The 25,970-nt window shown below is 46.1% G+C and overlaps 1 protein-coding gene across 1 annotated transcript; it reads right to left on the bottom strand.

Moving 5' to 3' along the window:
• Window positions 1-345: 345 nt before the first annotated feature.
• Window positions 346-25,874, bottom strand: LOC113602703 (uncharacterized). Its single transcript, XM_053226872.1, has 9 exons — window positions 25,528-25,874; window positions 6,454-6,492; window positions 5,632-5,675; window positions 5,072-5,148; window positions 1,777-1,842; window positions 1,598-1,636; window positions 1,178-1,351; window positions 840-882; window positions 346-508 (listed from the first exon to the last, which is right to left on the bottom strand). Exons 2-9 carry the CDS (start codon window positions 6,483-6,485, stop codon window positions 387-389), a joined length of 597 nt encoding a protein of 198 aa, XP_053082847.1. The 5' UTR covers window positions 6,486-6,492; window positions 25,528-25,874; the 3' UTR covers window positions 346-386.
• Between the last annotated feature and the right edge of the window lie 96 nt (window positions 25,875-25,970).

Genomic DNA, 25,970 nt, shown 5'->3' with positions numbered 1-25,970 from the left:
TTGGTGCATTTAGGGAACAGCCTGGGGACCACAGACACTCAGGTCAGAAGCGCCCCCTCCCCCAGGCTTCTTTTACCAGAGGACACGCACACCCAACAGCATCCCTGACAGAGGTCCCACCAGCACCTTCTAAATGCCTTCCTGACATGGAGCCGCCCGGCTCTCAGCACTCAGGGGACTTGGTCTGTCCCCTGGCACTGAGTCAGAGGGCCCGTGCAGAGTATCTGCCGTCGTGTCAGGGCTCAGTGGCAGGAGGTGGTGTTCCTGCAGCTTGTCAGGACAGGGACTGTGGACAGGGTCTCACTGGGTTTTTGACGACACGAAGCCTCTGAAAGGAGGCAGCTGGGTCTGCAGAAGCAGTAACTGTGGATTTATTGGATACTTTGTCATTCGTGGTTCTGTGTCTTCCGGGTGTCAGGGGCTGGGAACCAGCCCAGCCAGAGCCTCCTCAGGAGCTGGGGGACCCAGGCCCCGGGCCTTTCCTCCTCACTCGCCACCTCAGAGGCCTCTAGAAAGTACAAACAGGCATGCCTGTGGGTCCCTTGCTGGGAGGACCTTTCCCCAGAGCCAGGGCGCCCTCTGATGCCGGGGGGACAGGCTCAGGAAAGGCTGGCCGTTCCCCCAGCCCGAGGGGAGTGGCTCCAAGTTCCCGGCTACCAGGAAGGAAGCAGGAGGCAGGGGAGACATTAGGGGGGATGCGGCATCTGGACACCTGGGCTTCTTCCCTCCCCTCCCCACCCAGGGCAGGAGGTCTGAGAGGAGTGATCTGTGACCTCTGCAGGGTCGCTGCGATCAGGGAGGGAGGCAGTCCTGCATCGGGGTGGGGCCTGCCATCTTACCAGAAGGGTATATTGCGATCTCCTTACGGACCTTTTTATTTTCCTGGGAAGAAAGAAAGGACACAGTGGTGGGATGAGACAGGTTCTACCCTACACAAATGGGGAAACTAAGGCCTCACTTCACAGGGAGTCAGGAGAGGCAGGGTTCAGACCCGCTCCGCTCACACCAGGAGTGCGGCCTCTCAGCTCCCCACGGCTCTTTGCGCCACTGGGACGGCAGTTCGGCCCAGTGGTCTTGGGGGTGCCCCATCCCCCCAGTACTGCCCTCTCCCTCACGGCCCCCACCCTGCCGGGCTCTGGGGCTTCTCAGTGGGGCCCACGCTGGGGCTGTTCCTTACCTCCCAGTCTGGGATCCCTGCCACCTCTTCCTCCTCAGCCGTCTCCCTCCTGGCGGGAATGGAGCTGGCTGCTTCCGCCTCTGGGGCCCTCCCCTCCCCCTCACGCTGAGCCAAGATGTCAGGATCCTCCTTCGCAGCATCACTCAGTCCTCCAGTTGCCTCGGGGGTCATGGCCTGCAGGGAGGGTCAGGAGGGTAGAGGTGGGCAGAAAGGCCCTCAGAATGCCTCCTCCCTCCCCGTTCTCTACACCCGGAGCGTGTGTACTTCTTTGCCTTTCCAAGGAAGTCCTTCCCTGCTCAGTGAGTGGTGAGTTTCCTGGGGGGCGGGGGGGGGGGGTGCCACTGCCCCTGGGATTCCCCTGCCACGAGCTGGGGTGTCTCTGCGCCTCATGGAGCTCTGACAGGAGCCAGCCTCACTTACCTCGGAGGCTTGCTTCTTCCCACTCCTGACTCTGCGTCTCTACAGAGGCAAACAGAAGTCACTCACAGCTGCGAGGGGCTGGGAGTCCTTCCCTGCCTGGCCCATCCTCTCACTGAACCTACCAAGGACGCCCAGGACAGCCACCCCATTCCAGGGGAAGAGGGGTCCCCAGCCCTTACCTGAGTGGTCACAGGGTAGCACTTATCCATCAGCCCCCACACTGGCCTTAAGGTCTCCCCTACGGGCTGCGTGACAAGGAGGGAGAGGGGGGAGGCAAGGCTGAGGTGACGTCTAAGGGCCACCTCAGCTACACACTAATCCACTGTCGATGTCCGCATGCACAGACACCTAAAAACTACCACAAAAATATGATATAATAATGGGAATGAAAAATCCAATCCAAGTGTAGAAGGTAAAGTTGGAAAAAAAATTTTTTTTCCCCCAGAAAGAACAGAGAGGAGATCAGGAGCTCCCACAGCTAAATCACAGATCTTTCTGAGAGAGGGAACAGAGACCACAGACCGAGGTGGCAGGGGAGAGATACCAAATGAATACACCCCTTTTTTATCAAGACAATTTCCCAAAGGGGAGGGACAGGAGTTTCCAGAAGAGAAGGAATCACCAAGTACCTAGGACAAGCGATGATGGAGACCCACCCCCAGAGCCTTCCATCAATACATTTGAGAGCACTGAGGACAAGGAACCCCCAGACTTCCAGAAATACAAAGAAAAAAAGTCTGTTTCAGGAATTCAACTTTCATCAGACTTTCCTTTGAAAGTCGTTGAAGCCAGGAGACAATGAGGATCTTCAAACCCTATGAGAAAAATACTTCTAGTCTAGAATTCTGTATCTATCCAAACTCTTGGTCGAATATGAATTAAGACTGTTACAGATATGTGAGATCTAAAGACGCCCCCCTCGGGAAGCGGGGTTCTCCTAGAGGTTGGGTCCCACCCAAATGAAGGCGTGATGTGGGCTCCCCCACATGGGAGAAGTGGAGTGCTCCCCAGACCCATGAGAAAGAGAGGTCCCGGGGCAGCTCAGCGGTGAACATCGTGAAGGGTGTCCTGTCCATACGGAAACAGGAGGAGGGAGGGCTCCATGAGCTATGGCTCCACGAAAACCATCATATTGATAAAGCACCTAATTTTTCTAAATGTATTGCAAGGAGACTGATTTTTTGGCAGACAGCTTGGATAAGTTGTAGGTAGAAAACTAAAAAAGAGGCAAGACCAAAATCACACACGAAGAGCGGCCACGGTATACTATTCCTGGCTCCGCTAGGAATATTGTTTTTCATAGTTTAAAAATGTAAACCCTCAATATTGGTCTAATAAAAATTCTGATATACACCCACTGGCATGGCTAAAAACCAATGGCAAGTGCTGGGGAGGATGTGGGACAACGGGAATCTCGCATTCGGGGCTGGTGTGAGCGCAGAACAGCAGCAACCGCTCTGGAAAAGTCCCGGTTTTCTTGCGGGACTAAACGCACACTTAACCACACGCCCCACTCCCGGGGCCAGGTGTTTACCGAAGCGGAAGGAGAGCCCATGTCGACACAAAACGTGTAGACAAATATTTAGTGCGGTTTTATTTGTCACTGTCCCAAACTAGAAACACCCAAATAGCTCAAGTGGTTTGTGCACAAACTCTGATCTATCCCCACGAAGGACGCCTGCTCCGCTGCAAGGCACAAACTACTGCTGCGCATGCGCCCAGACAGGCCTCAGGCGCACCCAGCGCAGCGAGGGACCAGAAGCGGAGCCGCATCGGGGATGCCTCCACTTCCGGGACAATCTTGCCAAGGCAGCAGTATGGGAACGGAAAACTCTTCACTGGGTCGGGGCGGGGGCAGTGGGGAAGGACTGGCTGCCCGTGAGTACGGAGGGACTGTCAGAAGGGATGGACCTATTCTGGTTTGGGTTGCGGTGCTGCTTACACAGCTGTGTATGCCTGTCAAAAAAGGGGCCACTGGGGCGCCTGGGTGGCCCAGTAGGTTAAGCCTCCAACTTTGGCTCGGGTCATGAGCTCACCGTTCGTGAGTTAGAGCACCGCACAGCTCAGAGCCCGGAGCCTGCTTTGTATTGTGTGTGTGTTTCTCTCTCTGCCCCTCCCCCACTTATGATCTGTCTCTCTCTCTCTCTCTCTCAAAATAAACATTTAAAAAATTAAAACAAAAGAAAAAGAAAAAAGAGCCCACTGCCGTGGTGGGGGGCTTAAAAGCCAAAATGATATAAATACAGCAAAACAGCAATGTTACTTAAAGGATTTTAACAAGCGAAAATGTCATTACTCAAATTAAAAATTTTACAACCCCAAAACAAGGCTATAGCTGTCTACACTGGAAGGCTGGGGGAGGTGAAGTGCTGGAGGGGCAGTAAATGTGCAGTTGTTACAAGAGCTACATCCTCAGCTTCCACTGTAGGAATTCATTGGCTAATGTTTATTTTTATTTTTGAGAGAGAGAGAGAGCGAGAGCGAGTGGAGGAGGGGCAGAGAAAGAGGGACAGAGAGAATCCCAAGCAGGCTCTACACTGCCCTGACTTGGGGCTCCATCTCACAAATCACGAGATCACGGCCTGAGCCGAAATCAACAGTTGGAAGCTTAACCCTATGAGCCGCCAGGTGCCGTGACAATAAATTTTTAAATGGAAATTTGACCGGTTGCTTTAAGAATCAGCAACAACAAAGAAAGGAGGTGAAGTTGGATTCAGTGGTCTCCAAGGCACCTGCCAACATGGGCCTTCTTAGGGTCTCCCCACCTCTGAATGGTCACCCCCAGAAGGTGTAGCACATACTTCTCAGAGTTTCTGGGCCACCAATAACCTTGTTTCTATGGCATTCTCCTCTTCCCAACAGCGCTGTGCAGAAAAAGGAGGCCCCCAGAGATCAGGTATGTGGCTCTGTACTATCACTTGGGCGACCTGGATCTAGTCCCTCTGGGGGCCTGTTTCCCATCTGTGTAAAGTGTGAGCTGCTGGGTTGCCATGAGGCTCAAATGACATAACAGATGGACAGCACGTAATCTAGCACGTGGCCCTGGGTGAGCGTCCAGCATCCATTTGTGTTCTTCTGACCCAGGGCTGGGAGCAGGGGCTTCGGCCGTAGGTTCTCGGATCTGGGACATGGAGGAGAGTATGCAACCCCAGGCAGGTGTCCTGCCCGCCACCACCTCATCCACACATGGGCGCTGAACCACATTCCACGGCTACTCACATAAATGGGGGATCATCTGTTCCTTTTGGATGGTGGAGGCCACTGCCACAGAGGCCCGGGGTGACCAGCCAGCCAGCCCGTGGGGGGTGGGGCCTCTGTTTTAACACTTTGCCAGGAACACAGCAAACTTCTACAGAGCCCTCGCATGCACACACACACACACACACGGTCAGTCAACAATTGAGGTCAAGGAGCGTGACCCCTGTTCAGGCTACAGTCAGACCATCCCAGCCTCTAGGCCCCTGAGGTGCCTACCTGTGAGGATTCCCCAGCAATCTCATGGTCCGGGACTGGCTTCCCCACAGACTCCTGAAAATAGTAGTACACCACTCCTGAGGGCAGGTGAAGAAAGACCAGTTAAAACATTTAAAAGAGTGATGTAATCACTTTAAAATGTCAGTATTTACAATATACCAGAAGCCATAGGCTTTTAAACTGAACTTATAATGAGAGATGTAGGCAGCAAAATGTATGCAGGATGTATGATTTCTCAAAAGGTATGCAAGCAAAAATTGGAAGATCACTGCTGTGATTGTATGGGTTTTGGTTCCTGGATTTTCTGGGGAGCGTGGAGGCATGGGTTTTAGAAGCAAACATGGGTTCAAATCCTAGTTTAACTACGAAGGGCAGAAAGAAGGGAAGGGAAGAAAGGGACAGAAGGGCAGCCTTGACTCTGAGCTGCATGGCCAGTCCCTGGGAGCTGGGCGGCCTTCGAGGGGCCCTTAGGAGCCCCGGTAGGCGGTCGGAGGTGGGGGTGGCCCTGAGGCGGGAACCAGCTTCCCAGCTCCTGCCGTCACGCACTCCCAGGCTCCTACCTGCAAGAACGAAGACCTGTACTATGTACAGGGACTTGTAGAGCCTGGAAGGAAAGCAGAGTTGAGTGTAAGGCTGGGGTGTGGTCTCATGCCCTCGCTGGTGGGTGGGTACCGGCTTTCCTCCCAACCCAAACCCCAGGACCACATCCACCAGAGCGTGTCCGACACTGTGGGTGAATAAATCCTTCCGCCGTAACAGGGCCCAGCCTGGGCTTTCTGCTGCCCCGCAGGCAAGGCTCAGTGCCTCTGCCAACTTTGACATCCAGCCTTGGAGCCTGGAGCACACTCCCTTCTCCTTTCCTCTTGTACTTGTTCCACGGGTCCGCCTTGCCTTCCCAGCCAGAGAGCAAGGACCCAGCGTTGGCTGGGCATTCATCGTTGCTCATTCAGCGCTGGGTCAGCTCTTCTCCCTGAAGTCCTCCAAAGCTCCCCCTACTCTGGACAGATCCCACAATCCAGATCAGAAATAGTATCCCCGTGACTCACCCTCCTCTTCTGGGACCCCTCCCTTGGGAGAAGCAGAGCATCTTGATGCTGCCAGGACACTGGCTCCCAGTGTGTGTGTGTGTGTGTGTGTGTGTGTGTGTGTGTGCACACGCACACAAGCATACACACACACACACACACACACACACACACAGAGGCATGTCCCCCACGTGCCAGGACCAGGCCCGCCACCCCAACCCTGAGTCCCAGGGATACTGTAACAGTCAAGGAAAAGGGAAGAGAGAACCCTATTTTCCTTCCTCTTAGACCCAGGGGCGGGGGGGTCCCCCTTCCTGGTCATTGGAGGCCCTGGAACAGGGCCCGCTGAAACCTCACCTCTCTCTCTGGCAGCATAGTCCAAACACCATTTTCAGTCTAAGAAGAAAAGATGGTCAGCAGTCAATGCATCACGCAGACCGGGGATCCCAGCGTTCCTTTACCTGGTGGCTTGTGGGGACTGCAGTGGGCCAGAGGCAGTGGGGGGAATGGCAAGGACATCTGCCCACAGGGCTCAGCCCGGGGATGGCCTGCAGGTCACAGCCGGAAGCCAAACTCAGGATGGAGTGGGCTAGCGATGAGAGCTTGGAAAACACTCAGGGATTCCTCCCAAGACCTCAGAGCCCCAAGCAAAAGCTGGCTTCAACACCCTCAGAGATGGAAAGGCAGCTCCCAGAGAATCGGGATGGGAAAAGGGGGTTGGGAGAGGAGTAAGGAAAAAGGTATCGCTCTATTGAACATTTGGTAAAAAATGACCCCAGATGTAGGTGGCTAATTATTTCAGAAATGCTGCATAACAGAAACTACTCAAAAGTATTGGTAGCTTTTAATCATTATTATTTACTAGTATAAGTTAGGAGTCCTGGGGATATCCCTGGCCTCTTCAAAATACCCTCTCTGACTGAAATCCCACCATCGGTGTGGCCGATTCCATACCAACCACCACCACTGTGAAGTCAAGGTCTCCACTGTGAGCGGGACCCAGTGTGGCCTGGAGCCTCTGCTTCCCAGGGAGCTCCCTACTCTCACCAGGGACTATTTCGGAATCTCCCTTTAAACCTCTCTGGGCCCAGCCCCACTGTGTGCTCCACGCCATCGGGTCTTCTCACAGTCCGGGTGTTTGGGGTCCCCTCTCTTACTGGTATATTCAGCCTTTCCTTCTCTACTGGCTCCTAATCAGCATTTCACACATCACTCATGTGTTCCATTAAAAAAAGGCCTTCTCGAGGCGCCTGTGTGGCTCAGTCAGTTAAGCGTCTGACTTCAGCTCAGGTCGTGATCTCACAGTCCGTGAGTTTGAGCCCTGCGTCCAGCTCTGTGCTGACAGCTCAGAGCCTGGAGCCTGCTTCAGATTCTGTGTCTCCTCCTCTCTCTGGCCCTCCCCTGCTCATGCTCTGTCTCTCTCTCTGTCTCAAAAATAAATAAAAACATTAAAAAAATAATTTTTGAAAAAGGCCTTCTCCCTTGAACCAGATCCCTTCCCAGCTACCTTTGTAATGGTGCCCTATCCTTCACACCTGCCCTCGGGCCGTCTGCAGGGAGCGTCTTCACTCCTCCCCTCGGTCCACGGCTGCTTCAGCGTGGTCCTGTCCCCGCAAACCTCCAAAACCTCTCTCGCCAAGGTCACCAACAGCGCTGAGCCACCAAAGCCAGTGGGCCTTTTCCAGGCGTGGCTGACTTCAGCTCTCCGCAGGTCACTACGGTGCCTCCCTTGTCCGGAGTCACCTTCTCTGAGAAAACTGCCGGCAACATGTTCGGCAGGAAGCTTTCTAGTCATTTCTAACTTGGCGTGAGCAAAGTTATCAGGCTTTCTCTGAGAGGCGGTTTGGGGGCGGAGAGGAGAGTAAATGAGTCCTGAGAGGGAGAGAGGGAGAGAAGAGGGAGAAGGGGAAGGCCAGGCAGGAAGGGCTGCGGGGACGGTGAGCTGAGAGTCGCAAAGACAACTTCCACCTGCTCCGGCGCGTTACTGAGGGCCGCCCTTTGAGCCGCCTTCCACAGCTGCCCACCTTGATGTCAGCGATTTGCAGAGTGCCCTTCGACCCTTTCAGTGTCCAGGCAGCCCACTCACCTCTCTCTGGCTCCAGGACCGAGCCCGTGAAGGGCACTGCAGCCCGGCTCAGTGTGGGTGGCCGGGGCGCGGCCCCTCCCTTTTGCAAGGAGAGTGGTGTCTGTGTGTGACATCACGTCCCAGGGGGCTTTATGACAGGACAGCCTCTCCACCTGTGGCCAGAACAGCTTGTCAGTTGCCTCAGGGCGGCTTTAAACCTCCTACAAAGGTCAGAGGCGGGACCTTTGGAGCTGTCTCTTCAGTTCCATTCAAGGCCACCACCTCTGCCTGAGCCCCTACAATGTGTCAAGTTACCTGCCGAGTCCTGTAGGGACTCAAAGACACAAAGGTGTGTAAGGCTCAGTCTTGTCACGTAACCCAAGAGGATGTTTTCTGCATCAAAAACAGGAACACAGCCTAACCATTTCTGACTGTCATCCATTCATCCATTCATTCAACCAGGGTCCGCTGAGCCTCCGTTTGGGGCCAGGAAAAACGTGGAGGGGATAGAAAGGCAAACAGGACATAGAGCCTGCCTTCGAGGAGCTTGACAACACCAAATAGACATATTCTGATTCAAGACAGTAACTTTTACCCTCCCCAAATTACTATGAATGTAACTAATGACAGAAGTATGGGTGAGTAAAATTGAGGAATGCTTAGGGGCACGTGGGTGGCTCAGCCCGTTAAGCATCTGACTCTCGATTTCGGCTCAGGTCATGATCTCACAATTCATGAGATCGAGCCCCATGTGGGGCTCTGTGCTCACAGCACGGAGCCTGCTTGGGATCCTGTCTCCCTCTTTCTCTCCCTCTCTCTGCCCCTCCCCCCCATAATAAATAAAACGTTTAAAAAAGACCCTGAGGAATAGTTTCATATATACATGAAATATATACCAAGATGACCGCATTTGCAGCCATAAAACAAGCCTCACTAAATTTAAAAGATTAAAGTCACTTCTGGGGCGTGCCTGGCTGGCTCAGTCAGGAGAGCATCCAACTCCTGATCTCAGGGTTGTGAGTTCATGCTGCACATTGGGTGTGGGGCCTACTTAAAAAAAAAAAAAAAAAAAAAAAAAAGTATGTTCTTTGACCACAATGGAATTAAATTAGAAATCTGTAACAGAAAGATCCCTGGAAAATCTCCAAATATTTAGAAACTAAACACACGTTTAAATAACATATAAGTGAAATAAAAAATCTAAGAGAAAATTCAAATGTTTTTTGAACTGAATGAAAATGAAAAAAATATCAGAATGTGTGGAATGCAGTTAAAGTACTACCTAGAGAAAAACTCACAGTACTAAAAATATCTATATTAGAAAATAACAGGGGCACCTGGGTGGCTCAGTCAGTTAAGTGCTGGACTCTCAGTTTCGGCTCAGGTCATGATCTCCTGGTTCATGAGTTCAAGCCCCGCATAGGGCTCTGTGCTGACAGCTCAGAGCCAACTTGGGATTCTCTCTCTCCCACTCTCTGTGCCCCTCTTCTGCTCTCTCGCTCTCTCTCTCTCTCAAAATAAATAAATAAAATTTTTAAAAAATTTAAAAAAGGAAATAACAAATGTGGGGTGCCTGGGTGGCTCAGTTAAATGTCCAACTTCAGTTCAGGTCATGATCTCATGGTTTGTGAATTCAAACCCCACATAGGGCTCTGTGCTGACAGTACAGAGCCTGCTTGGGATTCTCTCTCCCTCTCTCTCTGCCCCTTCCATGCTCTATGTCTCTTAAAAATAAACTTAAAAAAAAGAAAATAACAAATGTCTCAAATGAATTGCCTCAGTTTCTACTTTAAGAAACTGGAAAGGGAAGAGCAAATAAAGCCCAAAGTAAGCCCAAGAATTGAAATAAAAAAGATTAAAGTGAAAATAATTGAAACAGAAAACAGAAAAACAATAGGAAAAAATCAATAAAACCAAAAACTTGTTTTGTGAGAATAAAATGCATAATTCTATAGATAGACTAAACCAGGAAAAAAATAAGATATGAGTGATTAACATCAAGAATGATAAAGGTGACAATGAAGCAGATTCTATAGATACCAAAATGATAATAAGGGAATATTATGAACATGTCATGCCAATAAATTGGACAACATAGAGGAAATAGACAAAATCTTTAAAAGGCACTAAATACCTCATCTCAGACAAGAAGAAATACAAACACTGAATAATACATCTATTGAAGACATTGAGGGCAGCATTATCTGATATCAAACCCAGACAAACCCAGACAAGAAAACTACAGAACAACATCCCTCATAAACATAGGTGTAAATATTATTAACAAATTATAACTTGAAACCAACAACATATGAAAAGTATAATACATAATACCAAAGGAGTTTACCCTCAGGAATTCGAGGTTGGCTCAACCTTCAAAAAGCAATCAACATAATTCACCATAGTAACTAAATAAAAAAGAAAAATCATGTGATTATCTCAACAGGTGCATAAAAAACATTTGATAAAAATCAGCATCTGTTCCTGAAGAAAAACTTCCAGAAAACTAGGAGTAGTTGAGAATATCCTTGACTTGATGGAAGACGTCTATGAAAAACTTAGTGCTAACAATACACTCAATGGAAAATACTGAATACTTTCCCCCTAAGTTCAGGAATAAGGCAAGGATGTCTGCCCTCATCATTTCTATACAATATTGTGCTGGAAGTTATAGACAATGAACTCAATGAAAAAAGAGAAGTAATTGCCCCTTACACCATTTGTAAACCTACCCTACTCTTGAATGGTGCAATGATGTCAGTGAGAAAGCATACCATCAAACATCCCTTACTATGCCTAATCTAGTCCAATAACCAACCTAACATCTGCAAATCTGATTTATTACCACTTGCCAGTTGTTTTTCCTGAAGTCAAACTGTATACTTTGAGTAACAGATTTCTAGAGTCAAAGCCTCATTACTGCAATGATTCATCCCTTTATATAACTTATAATACTGTTTGTGTCCATTTCATAAAAGAGCTGTAACATTTTCTCCATCAATTTCTGTAGCAAATTGCAAATGAGACCAAAGCCTTTCACTTGCAAATGTATAGTGTTGCTTATTGATTAAACTAATGTTTTTCAAATTTGACAATCAGCATTAGCCATTATAAAAGACGACCAATCCTTCCAATGAACTTCAAAGCTTAACATAAAAAGAAAGAAAACTGGAGAGACAGACAGAGATGTGAAAGGCGATCAGATTGGAAGAGAAGTAAAACTATATTTTACAGACAACATGATTGTGTATAAAGTCCTATGGGATCATACAAAAAACTGCTATAGTTTAGCAAGGTGGAAGGATACTAGATCAATATGTAAAAATAAATTATATTTGCAGTGAACATAAAACTGCTCTAAAAAATAAAGTGTATTTAAAAATCAATTATATTTCTATATAATAGCAACAACTGGGAATTGAAATATTTTTAATTATACCATTTATAATACCATCAAAAATATGAAATTTATAGGGGAAAATGTGGCAAAAGATGTATGCAAGATCTGTACAGTAAACACCACAAGGCACTGATAAAAGAAGTTTAAAAAGACCTACATAAATGAAGAGATATACCACGGTCATGGATCAGAGGATTCAAGATTGTTAAGATGTCAATTCCACCCTCAAACTGAGGTATAAATTCAGTGTAATTGTAATAAAAGTTCCAGAGAACTTTTTTTCGTTGTTAAAATCAATATGCTTTATCTAAGGTTCATAATGGAAATGTGAAGGGCCTAAAATAGCCAAACAATAAAAAAAAAAAAAAAAGTTGTTTAGGAATCAAGACAATATGAAGTTGTTGATGTCAAGAGAGACAGGAGAGAATAGAATCCAGATAAATGTCCGTACACTGTCGATTGATTTTAGACAAAGGTGCAAAGGTAATTCACTGGAGGAAAGAGTCTTTTCAATAAAAATGGTCCTAGAGAAACTGGATATTCATAAGGAAAAAAGAGGATTTTGATTCATATCTCACACCATGTACAAAAAATAACTCAAAATTAATCATAGACCTAAATCTAAAACCTAAAACTATAAAATTTCTAGAGGAAAACATAGGAAAAAATCTTCGTGACTATGGATTAAGCAAAGATTTCTCAATATAACACCAAAATCATGATCCATAATAGAAAAAAACTGATATCCTGGACTTCATAAAAATCTAAATCTTCCCTTCTAAAGACACTATTAAGAGAATAGAAAGGTAAGCCGCAGACTCAGAGAACATATTTGCAAATTATATATCTAATAAAGAAATCTGTCTAGGATATATAAAGAACTCTCAAACTCAATAATAAGAAAACAAACAAGTGATTTTTAAAACGGGCAAAAGATTTAAATAGGTACTTCACCAAAGAAGATAGATAGATGGAAAATAAGCACATGAAAAGTCTCTCAACATCACCGGTCACTAGGAAAGAAAATGCAAATTAAACCATAATAAGATATCACTGCACACCTACTAAAGACTCTCTTAAATTAAAAAGACTGACCATACAAAACATTGATGAAAAGTGGAGTAACTGAAACTCTCAACCACTGCTGATAGGAATATAAAATGATGCAACCACTTTTTGGAGTTTGGGAGTTTCTTTAAAAATAAAAACACATGGGGCACCTGGGTGGCTCAGTCAGTTAAGCGCCCGACTTCAGCTCAGGTCATGATCTCAGGTTTGTGATTTCGAGCCCCACATCTGGCTCTGTGCTGACAGCTTGGAGCCTGGAGCCTGCTTCGGATTCTGTGTCTCCCTCTCTCTCTGCCCCTAACCCACTTTCATTCTGTCTCTCTCTCAAAAATAAATAAACATTAAAAAAATAAATAAAAACACATGGGGCACCTGAGTGGCTCAGTCGGTTAAGCTCCCAGCTTCGGCTCAGGTCATGATCTCACAGTTTGTGAGTTCGAGCCCCATGTCTGGCTCTGTGCTGACAGAGCCTGGAGCCTGCTTTGGATTCTGTGTCTCTCTCTGCCCCTCCCCTGCTCGCTCCCTCTCTCTCTCAAAAATAAATAAACATTAAAAAAAAATTATAAAAAAACCAAGAACAAAAACATAGACCTACCATGTTACCTAGCCATTCCCCTCTAGGTATTTACCCAAGAAAGAAAGCATATTCCATACAAGGACATACACACAAATATTCATAAAAGCTTTATTTATAATAGCCCCAAAGTGGAAACAACCCAAATACCCATGAACAAATTGTGGCGGCACATCTGTATGACAGAATACACTCAGCAATAAAAGGAATGGGCTACTGATCCCCATAACAATAAGGACGAATCTCAAAATAATTTTGTTGAGTGAAAGAAGCCAAATAAAGACGAATACATACTGTATGATTCCATTTATATAAAATTTTGCAAAATGCAAGTAAGTTTTCACGACAGAAAAGCACATCAGCGGTTGCCTGGGGATGGAGGTAGGAATAGGAAGAGATGGGATGGAGGGATTACAAAGGCATATGACGAAGCTTTTAGGGGTGACGGCTTCGCTCACTGTCTTAATTGTGGTGATGCTTTCACAAGTGCATATCAAAATATCAAACGGTAACACGTGCAGTTTGCCGTATGTCAACTACACATCGATAAAGTTGTTTTTAAAAAGAGTAGAGTTATATGAACGGTCCTATCTTCTCTTCCTCCAGACTTTAAACACTGCAAACATCCTTTAAACGTTTAAACAGGTACTCGCGTAATCTCCAAAAGAACCTACCTCAACTCCTAACACAGCACACATAGGTATTTCTTTATAAGGATAAGAAACAGAAAAAAAAGGCCTGTGGAAAGAACTGGCGACCCAAAAGGAGGAATTCCGCAAGAGGATTCAGAGCAATCAATGGCCTCCTAAGCGACAGTTACCCCCCAAAATAGCAGAAAACTAGAAATGTCCTATTTTGTATTCTCAACAATATTCAAGAAGACATTGTATCTATGAAACTGTAAGCAGTAACAAAAACTTACCCTGATGCAGGCCGATAGTTAAATTTTATTATTATTTTATTTTTTGGAAGATTTTATTTTTTAGGTAATCTCCCCACCCAGCTTGGGGCTTGAACTCACAACCCCAGGATCAAGAGTGGCACGTTCCACCGCATGAGCCAGCCAGGGCCCACTAAGTTTTGAAATGTAACGGAGCGGCGCCTGGGTGGCTCAGCCGGTTAAGCGTCTGACTCTTGATCTCGGCTCAGGTCATGATCTTGCAGTTTGTGGGATTGAGCCCCGTGTCAGTGTGGAGCCAGCTTGGGATTCTCACTCTCTCCCTCTCTCTCTCTGCCCCTCCCCTGCTCATTGTCTCTCTCAAAATAAATAAATAAACTTTTAAAAAATGTAATGGAAACACTGACTAGCAGGTTGGATACTACAAAAACAAGACAAAACAAAACAAAACTGAATTAGCGCATTAAGAGAGGAGACCAAGAAATTCTCCCAGAACACAGGCAAAAGATAAAGAATGGACACATTTGAGAGAAAACAGATGGAGGACAAACCTAGAAGACCCAATAGTCATAAATAAGAACACCGGGGGGAAAGAGAGTTGAGGGAGAGGCAATGAAATAAAAACATTCCCTGAAGTAAAGGAAGCTTTGACTCTTAATCAGTCACATGCTTTTAGATTAACTCAATAAGGCAAAAATAACACTAAGCATATATATCTTGGTAAGATTTTTGAATTTTAAGGATAAAGAAAATATTAAGGGGGCACCTAGCTGGCTCAGTCAGTGGAGAAGGTGACTCTTTTTTTTTTTTTTTTTTTTTTTAATGTTGATTTATTTTTGAGAAAGAAAGAGACAGAGTGTGAGCAGGGGACGGGCAGAGAGAGAAGGAGACACAGAATCTCCAGGCTCCCAGCTGTCAGTACAGAGCTCAATGTGGGGCTCAAACCGTAAGGTCATGACCTGAGCCAAAGTCAGATGCTTAAAGGACTGAGCCACCCAGGAGCCCCTGGAGAATGTGACTCTTAATCTCAGGGTTGTGAGTTCAAGCCCCATGTTGGGTGTAGACACTACTTAAAATCTAAAGAAAGAAAGAAAGAGAGAGAGAGAGAGAGAGAGAGAGAGAGGAAGGGAGGGAGGAAGGAAGGAAGAAAGAAAGAGAAAGAATGAGAGAGAAAGAAAGAAAGAAAGAAAGAAAGAAAGAAAGAAAGAAAGAAAGAAAGAAAGAAAAAGAAAAGCAAACATTAAGGCAGAGGGGAAAACCCCAGATTACCTAAAAAGAATAAAGAATCAGAATGCATCAATTTCCACACGCAATACAAAACGTCAGAGGAGAGTGGATGACGTTCTACAGAGTACTGAGAGAAAATGATTGATTGTGACCCAAGAATTCTATGCTGAGCCAAGCTGTCAGTGTCAGGACAACAGAAAGGTTCTCCGTGGCCACTGGGCCCAGACATCAGCCTGCCACCTGTGGACACTGCCTCTCTCCTGCCTCAAACCACAGAGGTAAAAGAGAGTAGACCTGAAAATAAATCCGTAATAGTGCTCGAAAACAAAGAGCGGGGCCCTGTTAAACTAGAAGCTATAAGGAAGCCCTCAAGAATGGAAGGCAGGCAGAATGAGGTTGACAGAGGAAACCAAAGCACAGATTATAGGCAGGAGCATCACCGTGAAAGATGGAAGGTCTCTGGGGGTCTCTGTTCATTAAAATGCTAGATCTCGGGAGCAGGACAGAACCCTATTAGGATAACTGCTCGGGGGATTCATGTGAAGCAGAAAGTTGATGGGCTTCCTCTCTCCTCACCTGTGGCAAAGACAAAAACATGGATTAACCACCAGGTGAGAGCAATGAATGTGAGAATTTTTTTTAATGTTTATTTATTTATTTATTTTTTCAACGTTTATTTATTTTTGGGACAGAGAGAGACAGAGCATGAACAGGGGAGGGGCAGAGAGAGAGGGAGACACAGAATCGGAAACAGGCTCCAGGCTCTGAGCCATCAGCCCCTAGCCTGACGCGGGGCTCGAACCCACGGACCGCGAGATCGTGACCTGGCTGAAGTCGGACGCTTAACCGACTGCGCCACCCAGGCGCCCCTTTAATGTTTATTTTTAAGAGGGAGGGGGAGGAGCAGAGAGAGAGGGAGATAGAGGATCCAAAGCAGCCTCCTCGCTGTTAGCACGGAGCTCCATGTGGGGCTTGAACTCACAGACCCTGAGATCATGACCTGAACCGAAGATTGACACTTAACCCACTGAGCCACCCAGGTGCCCCAAATGTGAGAATTCTTGGCCAGAGAAGTGCTTTATGGCTGGTAACTAACACCCAGCAGGAATGGGGAGCCCCGGTGCCCCAAAGTCTAACCACAAGCATACCCTGATTAGCAGTGTGTTTTCATGACCCTACATAGACTAATAGCACTCCACAATAAATAAAAGCATTCAAAGAGAGTCTACCAAAGTATTTAAAAAGTATGTTTGGGGGCACTTGGGTGGCTCAGTCGGTTAAGCGTCAGACTTTGGCTCAGGTCATGATCTCACGGTTCACAAGTTCGAGCCTCGCATCAGGCTCTGTGCTAACAGCACGGAGCCTGGGACCTGCTTCAGATTCTGTGTCTCCTTCTCTCTCTCCCCCTCCTCCACGTGTACTCTGTCTCTTTGTCTCTCAAAAATAAATAAACATTAAAAAAATGCTTTTAAAAAAAGAGTATGTTGTAACCCAGGAGTAGAAGAGATCTTCTTACAAGTAAATTTATACTATATAAATATTTAAATCTCTATATGACAAAGCCATCAACAAAATTGAAAACAAACAAGAAATGGAGGTTTGCAGTGTATGTGACAAAGATTAATAGAGAGACTACAAAAGGCATTCCTACAAATCAATAGGACGATGAAATAGAAAAATGGGCAAAGAAGATGAAGAAATGTAAGTGGCCACATAAAAAGCTCAATTTCATTAGTAATCATGAAAATTAAAACAAAGAGCTATTGGGGTGTCTGGGTGGCTCAGTTGGTTGAGCGGCCGACTTCAGCTCAGGTCACGATCTCGTGGTCTATGGGTTCGAGCCCCACATCAGGCTCCACGCTGACAGCTCAGAGTCCGGAGACTGCTTTGAATTCTCTGCCTCCCTCTCTCTCTCTCTCTGCCCCTCTCTCGACCACACATTATCTCTGGCTCAGAAATAAATAAACATTAAAAAAATTTGTAAACAAACAACAAAAAAAGAGCTATTATTTTCTCGCCTTAAATTGGCAAAACTGTAAAACTGACAATGTTAAATGTTCAAGTGGGTACAAGGAACCCAGTACTTTCAATCACTGATGAGAGCAAAATTTGGCAACATCTATTCAAAACACACATACCTTTTGCCTCAGCAATTCTATTTCTAGTTATCTACTACAGAGAAATACCCACTCGGGCAGGCATAAATGAGGCATGAACGAGGATGTACTTTGTTTTTAAAGATTCTTTTTTTTTATGTGGGGGGGAGGGGCAGAGGGAGGGAGAGAGAGAGAAAGAGAGAGAGAGAGAGAGAGAGAGAGAGAGAATCCCAAGCAGGATCTATGTTCTGTGCAGAGCCTGATGGGGGGGGGGGGGGGGTCCATCCCTTGACCCGGGGATCGTGACCTGAGCCGAAATCAGGAGTCAGATGCTCAAACGACGGAGCCACCCAGCCGCCCCGTATGTACTTTTTTTTTAATGTTTATTTATTTTTGAAGGAGAGAAAGATAGAGTGTGATCAGGGAAGCAACAGAGAGAGGGAGACACAGAATCCGAAGCAGGCTCCAGGCTCTGAGCTTCAGCACAGAGCCCGACGCGGGGCTTGAACTCACAGACCACGAGATCATGACCTGAGCCGAAGTCAGACGCTCAACCGACTGAGCTGCTCAGGTGCCCCTGTCTCTTGTTTTTAATGGCACAGAGTTGGAAATCAGGCCTATGAATAGGTGAACAACTGACATACGAAATATGCTATATCCACATTACAACTTCTTTCCAGAACTAAAATGAATCAGATCTAGATGAACTGAGAGAATGATCTTGGAGAAAAAAGGGAGATGCAAAACAGCAGGTATGATAGAAGTTAGGTATGGACACCCTCCCCCAAAATTTCAGCCCACAAATTCAAATGTGCAAGAAATGATAAAATAGCACACTTCTTTCTTGTTACATAAACATTTTAAACTCCAAGCTCTCAGGGATCCTCTGTCTCCCTCTCTCTCTGCCCCTCCCCTGCTCACACGCATGCACGTGCTCTCTCTCTCAAAAATAAATATTAAAAAAAAAAAAACAAAAAAAAAAAAACAAAGGGGCGCCTGGGTGGCTCAGTCGGTTAAGCATCTGACTTCAGCTCAGGTCATGATCTCACACTCCGTGAGTTCGAGCCCCGCATCGGGCTCTGCACTGACCGCTCAGAGCCTGGAGCCAGTTTTGGATTCTGTGTCTCCCTCTCTCTCTGACCCTCCCCCATTCATGCTCTGTCTCTCTCTGTCTCAAAAATAAATAAACGTTAAAAAAAAATTAAAAACAAAAAACAAAACTCCAAGCCCTCAAGTTTGTGGGAAATGAACCCTAAGTAATTCTTGAGGCATTGCTGCCCCTCACCCTCAACCCAGAATTTTACCCAGATTTTGGGCAGTGCCGAAGCTTGTGAGGGCAAGGACTGTGTCTCCGTCTTCTCCAGGTCCTCTGTATTTGGCTCAATGACCAGCAGAGAATGCCACTCAGGAAATATCTGGAAAATGCATGCGATGGTCACACAGAGGATAAGTGGCCGGGCCCGAGATCCAGACTCCTGTCCATTACTCTCTGCTGTGCAACATATGCAGCCCCGTGGGGCCCTGTGCTGGGCTGTACCACACTTGGTGATCTCCCCCTTCCTACTGAATATTGTCAAGGGAGACCTAGTGGAGAGTCAGGACTTTCACCTTCGATCACAGGTAAAAAGAAACCTCCCTCTCATGGTGTCTGTGGAAGCCACAAGGGGAGGAGCAGTCATGAGGCACTCCCACCCTTACCAGCCAGACAGCAGGGAGGTATGAGAGGAAGACTTGTAGGGAGCCGGAACTCCCACTCCTGCTAATTACCCTGAGGGCTCCCCACCCCGCTGCTTACAGTCAACTGAGGCTCAGTGGAGGGCCTGGACCTCTTTCCTCACTTGCAGTAATAAGGAAGCTCCACCATTTCCCCTGCAGGAGTGGTCTCAAAGGAAGCTACCTTAAAAAAAAAAAAAAAAAGTTAAGGGGCACCTGGGTGGCCTTGTCAGTTAAGCTTCTATTTCAGTTCAGGCCATGATCTCATGGGTGAGTTCAAGCCCTGTGTCTGGGCTCTATGCTGACAGCTCAGAGCCTGGAACCTGCTTCGGTTGTGTCTCTTTCTCTCTGCCCCTCCCCTGCTCGCACTCTGTCTGTCTGTCACTCTCTCTCTCCTCCCAAAAATAAATTATAAAAACATTTAAAAATTTTTTCTTTAAGTTTAAATAAGATCCAGGGTCTCCTAACATAATATCCAAAATGTCCAGGTTTCAATTAAAAAAAAAAAAATCACTCATCATGCCCAAAACAAAGTATCTTAAACTGAATGGAAAAAAAAAAAATCACTAGATGCCAACAGCAAGACGATAAAGGCAGAATTATCTGTAAAGATTCTAAAGCAGCCATCGTAAACATGCTTCAACAAGCATTTATGAACATGCCTGAAACAAAATAAAAAATAGAGTCTCAGCAAAGAAACACTAGATAGAAAGGAGAACCGGATAGCGATTCTAGAACAATAATTGAAATAAAAAGCTCAGTGAATGGGCTCAAAAGCAGAAAGGAGAGGACAGGAAAAAAAGCCAGTGAACTGGAAGGTAAAACAATAGAAATTATCCAGTCTGAACCACAAAAACAGACTGAGGAAAAAATGAGCAGAGTGTCAGGGACGTGTGGGGCTATTCAAAAGATCAAACATCATGTTATCAGAATGTTAGGAGAGAAGAAAGAGGGCCAAGCTGAACAAATACTCAAAGAAAACTTTCCAAATTTGGTGAAAGGCATAAAATGACAGACTCAAGAAGCTGAGTGAACTCCAAACAAGATAAATCCAAACAAGTTTACACCAAAACACATTATGGTCAAACTTCTGAAAACTAAATAAAGGAGAAATCTTAAGAGGAGCCAGAAGAAGGGCGCCTGGGTGGCTCAGTCGGTTGAGCGTCCAACTTCAGCTCAGGTCATGATCTCACAGCTCGTGGGTTCGAAGGTCATGATCTCACAGCTCGTGGGTTCGAGCCCCGCATCGGGCTCTGTGCTGACAGCTTGGAGCCTGGAGCCTGCTTTGGATTCTGTGTCTTCCTCTCTCTCTGCCCCTAAGCCACTCGCATTCTGTCTTTGTCTCTCTCAAAAATAAATAAACATTAAAAAAAAAAAAAGAGTAGCCAGAGGAAAAGCAACTCCTTACCTACATGGGAAAATCAACTCAAATGAGAGCTAATTTCTCATCAGAGGCCGCAGACGCCAGAAGAAAGTGACACAACATTTTCAAGTGTTGAAATGTCAACCCAGAATCCCAAATCCAATGAAAATGTCCTTTAAGGATGTTGGAAGAAATCAGGAAATTCCCAGATAAAGGAAAACTAAGAGAATTTGTCACCAACTGATATGCTCAACTGACTTCGGGTAAAGGTGCAAAAGCAATTCAGTGGAGGAAAACTGGCTTTTTAACAAATGGGTTCTGGAGTAATTGGACATCCACAGGCAATAAAAAAAAAAAAAAAAGAATATCTAAATCTAACATGTTATACCAAAGTTAATTCAAAATGAAAAATGCACCATGTACTTAAATATAAAACATACAACTTTTATTTATTTTAAAGTTTTATTTGTTTAAGTAATCTCTCTACCCAACGTGGGGCTCGAACTCAGAACCTCAAGATCAAAAGTCACATGCTCTTCCAACTGAGCCAGCCAGGCACCCCCAAACATAAAACTTTTAGAGAAAACAAACAAACAGATAATCTTCTGAATGTAGGGCTTGGCAAAGTGTTCAATTTGACACCAAAAGCACAATCCATTAAAGGAAACGACAGTGGCAAGAGGGGCTGGGGGTAGTGGGTAGCCTTTAACCTACATCTATATCAACACATCCGCCCCAATAAAATAATATGGTTTGCTACAGAATATTGACGTTTTCTTAATTTGGAGTAAAATGTTTAATGTAAGTGTAAATAGGGGCTTAGATGCAAACATAGGACCAAGACAATCTCCTGGATACAATCTGCCCCACCTCCACCCTCAACAACACTGCTACCCTTCACTGGCTTGTGATCACTAGGATCTACTCTGTGTGACATGTGATAGGGATTGAGGTTACAGAAGTTAACAGGATTAGGGGCCCCTGGGTGGCTCGGTTGGTTGAGCGTCTGACTTTGGCTCACGTCATGATCTCGTGGTTCATGAGTTCGAGCCCCACATCAGGTTCTGTTCTGACAGCTCAGAGCCTGGAGCCTGCTTCGGATTCTGTGTCCCCTCTTTCTCTGCCCCTTCCCCACTAGTGCTCTGTCTCTCTCAAAAATAAATGAACATTAAAAAAAATTTTTTTTAAGTTAACAGGATTCTCATAAGCGGATTGGTAGACACAGGAAAGAAAACTAATACTTATCAAACATCTGTGTGCCTCAAAACACTCTCCTAGGCACTTCACATTATCTAGATTATCTCACTTACTCCTCACAACCCTGGGTGGTAGCCACCATTATCCCCATTTTACAGATGTGAAGACCAGAGTTCATGGGGGAAAGGTAACTTGACATACAGCTTGTAACTGGTATCAGGAACTGACAATAAATGTTTTTCACCATATACTACATTGCTTCTAATTCTACAGAGGTATTTATTTTCTGTACTGTCCTCTTTCCCAATCTTCTAAAGTCATTTTAAAAAAAAATTTTTTTAACATTTATTTATTTTTCAGACAGAGAGAGAGAGAGCATGAACGGGGGAGGGTCAGAGAGAGAGAGGGAGATACAGAATCTGAAACAGGCTCCAGGCTCTGAGCGGTCAGCACAGAGCCCGACGCGGGGCTCGAACTCACATACCGCGAGATCGTGACCTAAGCCGAAGTCGGACGCTTAACCGATTGAGCCACCCAGGCGCCCCTAAAGTCATTTTTAATAAAGACAAATAGGGTTGTTTTTTTTTCTTTCTGTTTTTAAGGTGATGAGAGCAAGAAGGCATTGTTATCTGGGCTTTACACATTTGAGAAATCATCAGATTCCATGTTTTCCAGCAGCTTTATTGAGATATAATTAACATAACGTAGAATTTATCCTCCATCCGTGTTAAGTGCACAATGTAATGAATTTTAGTTTATTTACAAAGTTGTACACTGTGCCACAAACTAATTTTAGAGTATTTCCATCAGCCTCAACAGAAACCTCATGCTACATTCACTCCTCATTTCCACTCAGCCCACTCATCTATATAGATTTGACTTTTCTGAACCCTTCATATAATTGAAATCATACGTGTTTTGTATCTAGCTTTTTCCATTTAGCATAATGTTTTCAAGGTTCATCATAGCTACAAAGTATTCCATTGTATGGATATGCCACATTTTGTTTATCCACTTTTTTTTTTTAGATCCATCCAATTCACAGATTTTTGGTTACTGTGAATAATGCTGCTATGAACATTTGTTTATATGTCTTTGTACGGACAAACGTATTCATTTCTTCTGGGTAGATACCTACGATTGAAATTGTTGGATCACATAGTGAGTCTATGTTTAACTTTTCTTCTAGGGATACATTTATTTATTTTTTAAAGTTTATTTATTTATTTTGAGAGTGAGTGAGAGTGGAGGAGGGGCAGGGAGAGAAATCCCAAGCAGGCTCTGTGTTGTCAGCACAGAGCCCAATGTGGGGCTCGATCTCCCCAACTGTGAGATCGTGACCTGAGCCGAGATGGAGAATCAGATGCTTAACGGACTGAGCCACCCAGGCGTCCCTACGATTAACTTTTTAAGAAACTGCCAGACTGGTTTCCGACATGGCTGCATTATTTCACATTCCCACCAGCAGTGAAGGAGAGTTCCAATTTCTCCACATCCTCGCCAACACTGACTATTGTTTCTCTTCTGTTCTGGGCATTCGAGTGGGTGAGAAATGGCATGTTGTTACGGTTTTGACTTATGTTTACCTAATGACTAACAATGCTGAGTGTCTTTTCATGTTATTTGTTGATCGTTGTGGCTCTTCTTTGGAGAAATAGCTATTCACATCCTTTGCCCATTAAAAGAATAAGACTTTGGGGCGCCTGGGTGGCTCAGTCAGTTGAGCGTCCGGCTTCGGCTCAGGTCATGATCTCACAGTCTGTGAGTTTGAGCCCCACATTGGGCTCTGTGCTGATAGCTCAGAGCCTGGAGCCTGCTTCAGATTCTGTGTCCCCCTCTCTCTCTGCCCCTCCCCTACTCATGCTCTCTCTCTGTCTCAGAAATAAACATTAAAAAAAAAAAAGAATAAGACTTTATTTTTTGGAGCAGTTTTAGTTTCACAGCCAAACTGAGTGGAAAGTACAGAGATTTCTCATATACCCCTTCCCCCACCCCCCACTCCCAGGCTCCCCTACTATCAATATCCCCCATCACAGCGCAACATTCGGTACAATCGGTGAACGCTGACATATCATTGTCATCCAAAGCCCATAGTTTGCATTTCGGTTCACTCTATGGGTTTGGACAAAGGTATATGACATGTATCTACCACTATAATATCATACAGAGTCTCATTGGCCTAAAAATCCTGTGTTGCGCCTATTCATTCATTGATTCCCCCCACCCCCTCCCCGCCAGCCCCTAGCAACCAATCATCTTTTTATTGTCTCCATAGTTTCGTCTTTTTCCGTTAAGCCTTGTAGCTGGAATTATACCGTATACAGCCTTTCCAGGTTGGCTTTTTTCACTTAGTAATATCCGTTTAACTGTCCCCCGTGCCTTTTCACGACTCGATAGCTCATCTCTTTCCAACGCTAAAGAACACTCCACTGTCCGGATGTACAAAAGTGTATTTACCCATTCACCTCCTGAAGGACTTCTTGGTTGCTCCCAAGTTTGGGGAATTATGAACAAAGCGGCTGTAAACCTCTGTGTGCAGGTTTTGGGGTGGACAAAAGTTTTCAACTCCTACCCATCACACCAAGGAGCGCGATCGCCGGATCATATGGTAAGAGCGCACTTTTGTGAGAAACCGCCAAGCCGACTTCCACAGTGGCTGTATGATTCTGCATTCTCACCAGCGATGAGAGGGAGCTCCTTCCTGCTGCTCCACATCCTCACTGCCATGTGGTGCTGTCGCCCTGGCTTGTTTTTAAATTGGGCCATTTGTCTTTTTATTGTCGAGTTGTAAGAATCTTTTACATGTTCTAGATATAAGTGCTTTATAGAATATATGATTGGCAAATAGTTTCTCCCCAGTTTGTGGGTTGTTTTGGGGGCCTTTTTTTTTTCATTGAAAAAAAAAATAATTCATGATAGTTACTAAATTCACGATAGTGGTTACTCCTGGAGGAGGCAGGAGCATGGAGCGGGTTAGACTGCGGCAAGGAGATATAATGATGTAGGTGCTGTGAGAGACAGAGCACAGACTCCGGGGTCAGCTCCTGGGTCTCAAACCAACCCTGTCAAGTAACTTCAGCTCTCCGTCTCAGTTTTCTCATCTGTAAAATGGGTCTAACAGTGCTTATTCCACTGGTGTGGTGTGATGCATAAACAAGTTAATGCCCCTGGAGAACTTAAGCCAGTGGCTGTCAAGAACACAGTATGCTTATAGAAACTTCTTAAGGTGGGCACAGAGGTTCTGAAGTTTCCATTTTCTTATAATGCTTTAAACTTGAAGACGGTGCATGCTTTCTTTTAACGCACTGCACACTTAAATGCACAGATTCATTTTAAAAGGTACTACAGGAACAAAAATCTGATTCTTAACCCTTTCGAATGGGAAAGCCTGGGACAGATGCCAGGGCCATGTTCCATGCTGGCTGACCTCAGCCCTGGCTCCTGCTCCTCCCCCAACACACTCACAAGGTGCCTCCCAGCTGCGCTTGGAGGTCAGGACAGGAGGGTCACATCAGGTAGCAGGTGGCCCAGACCCTACACCTCAGTTTCCTCACCTGTAGAAAAGGGGTGCTGACAGAACCTCTCTGATCCATGAGTTTAAATACGACCAGGGAGAATACCTAGTGCACGTTAACTGTTACTTTTCCCTTGGCACGTCAGGGCTCCCCGGGATGGTCAGGGGTAACCTCAATGCCAGCAACGACGGGGATACCCAGGATGGATAATGCAAGGCTCCTTCCAGCCCCAAATTTCTAGGCTGTTTTTCAGAGAGATCCACAGTTTGGCATGAAAATGTTCTTGCATAAAATGGGGCTGATGATAGAACCTACCTTCCCGGGGTGTGGAGAAGCGCCCCGAAGCTAATGGCCAGGAAAACGCTTTGGCATCTACACAGCTCTTGCGGAGTTGGTTTATAGGGGAAAAAAAAAATGTTGTCGCAGAAAAACCGCACCGGGGCCAGGCCATCGCCACGACAGCCCAGGCGCCACGTGTGCCTCCGCCGCCCTTTGGGGCCGCTGCCAGCGCCGCGAGGCTGACCGGCGAAGCTCTGCGACGCCCGCGCGCCCCCAGGCGCAACCAAAGGAGCGAGGCGGGCAGGTGGCCGGCGCCACGCTGGGGGAGGCCGGGCAGCCGCTCGACGGCCACCCTGGCGCTCGAGCGTCCCCTGGCGGCGCGATTATGCCACGCTTAGGACCACCAGTGTCTGAGCTGAAGTTTCCGCACAGGAGCATGCGCAGCCCCCAGCGGCCATCACCGGGGCCTCCCAGCCAAT

This window comes from Acinonyx jubatus, chromosome B4 (genome assembly GCF_027475565.1).
Source record: "Acinonyx jubatus isolate Ajub_Pintada_27869175 chromosome B4, VMU_Ajub_asm_v1.0, whole genome shotgun sequence".
Taxonomy (NCBI): Eukaryota; Metazoa; Chordata; class Mammalia; order Carnivora; family Felidae; genus Acinonyx; species Acinonyx jubatus.
This window is presented reverse-complemented; position numbering and strand designations above follow the sequence as displayed.

Coding starts and splice junctions, on each gene's coding strand:
- LOC113602703 (XM_053226872.1), bottom strand. CDS start 6,485: ATGGTGTTTGGACTATGCTGCCAGAGAGAGAG. Junction 1,843..5,071: donor TTGCTGGGGAATCCTCACAG/GTAGGCACCTCA, acceptor CTTGTCACGCAG/CCCGTAGGGGAGACCTTAAG. Junction 883..1,177: donor CAGGGATCCCAGACTGGGAG/GTAAGGAACAGC, acceptor CTTTCTTCCCAG/GAAAATAAAAAGGTCCGTAA.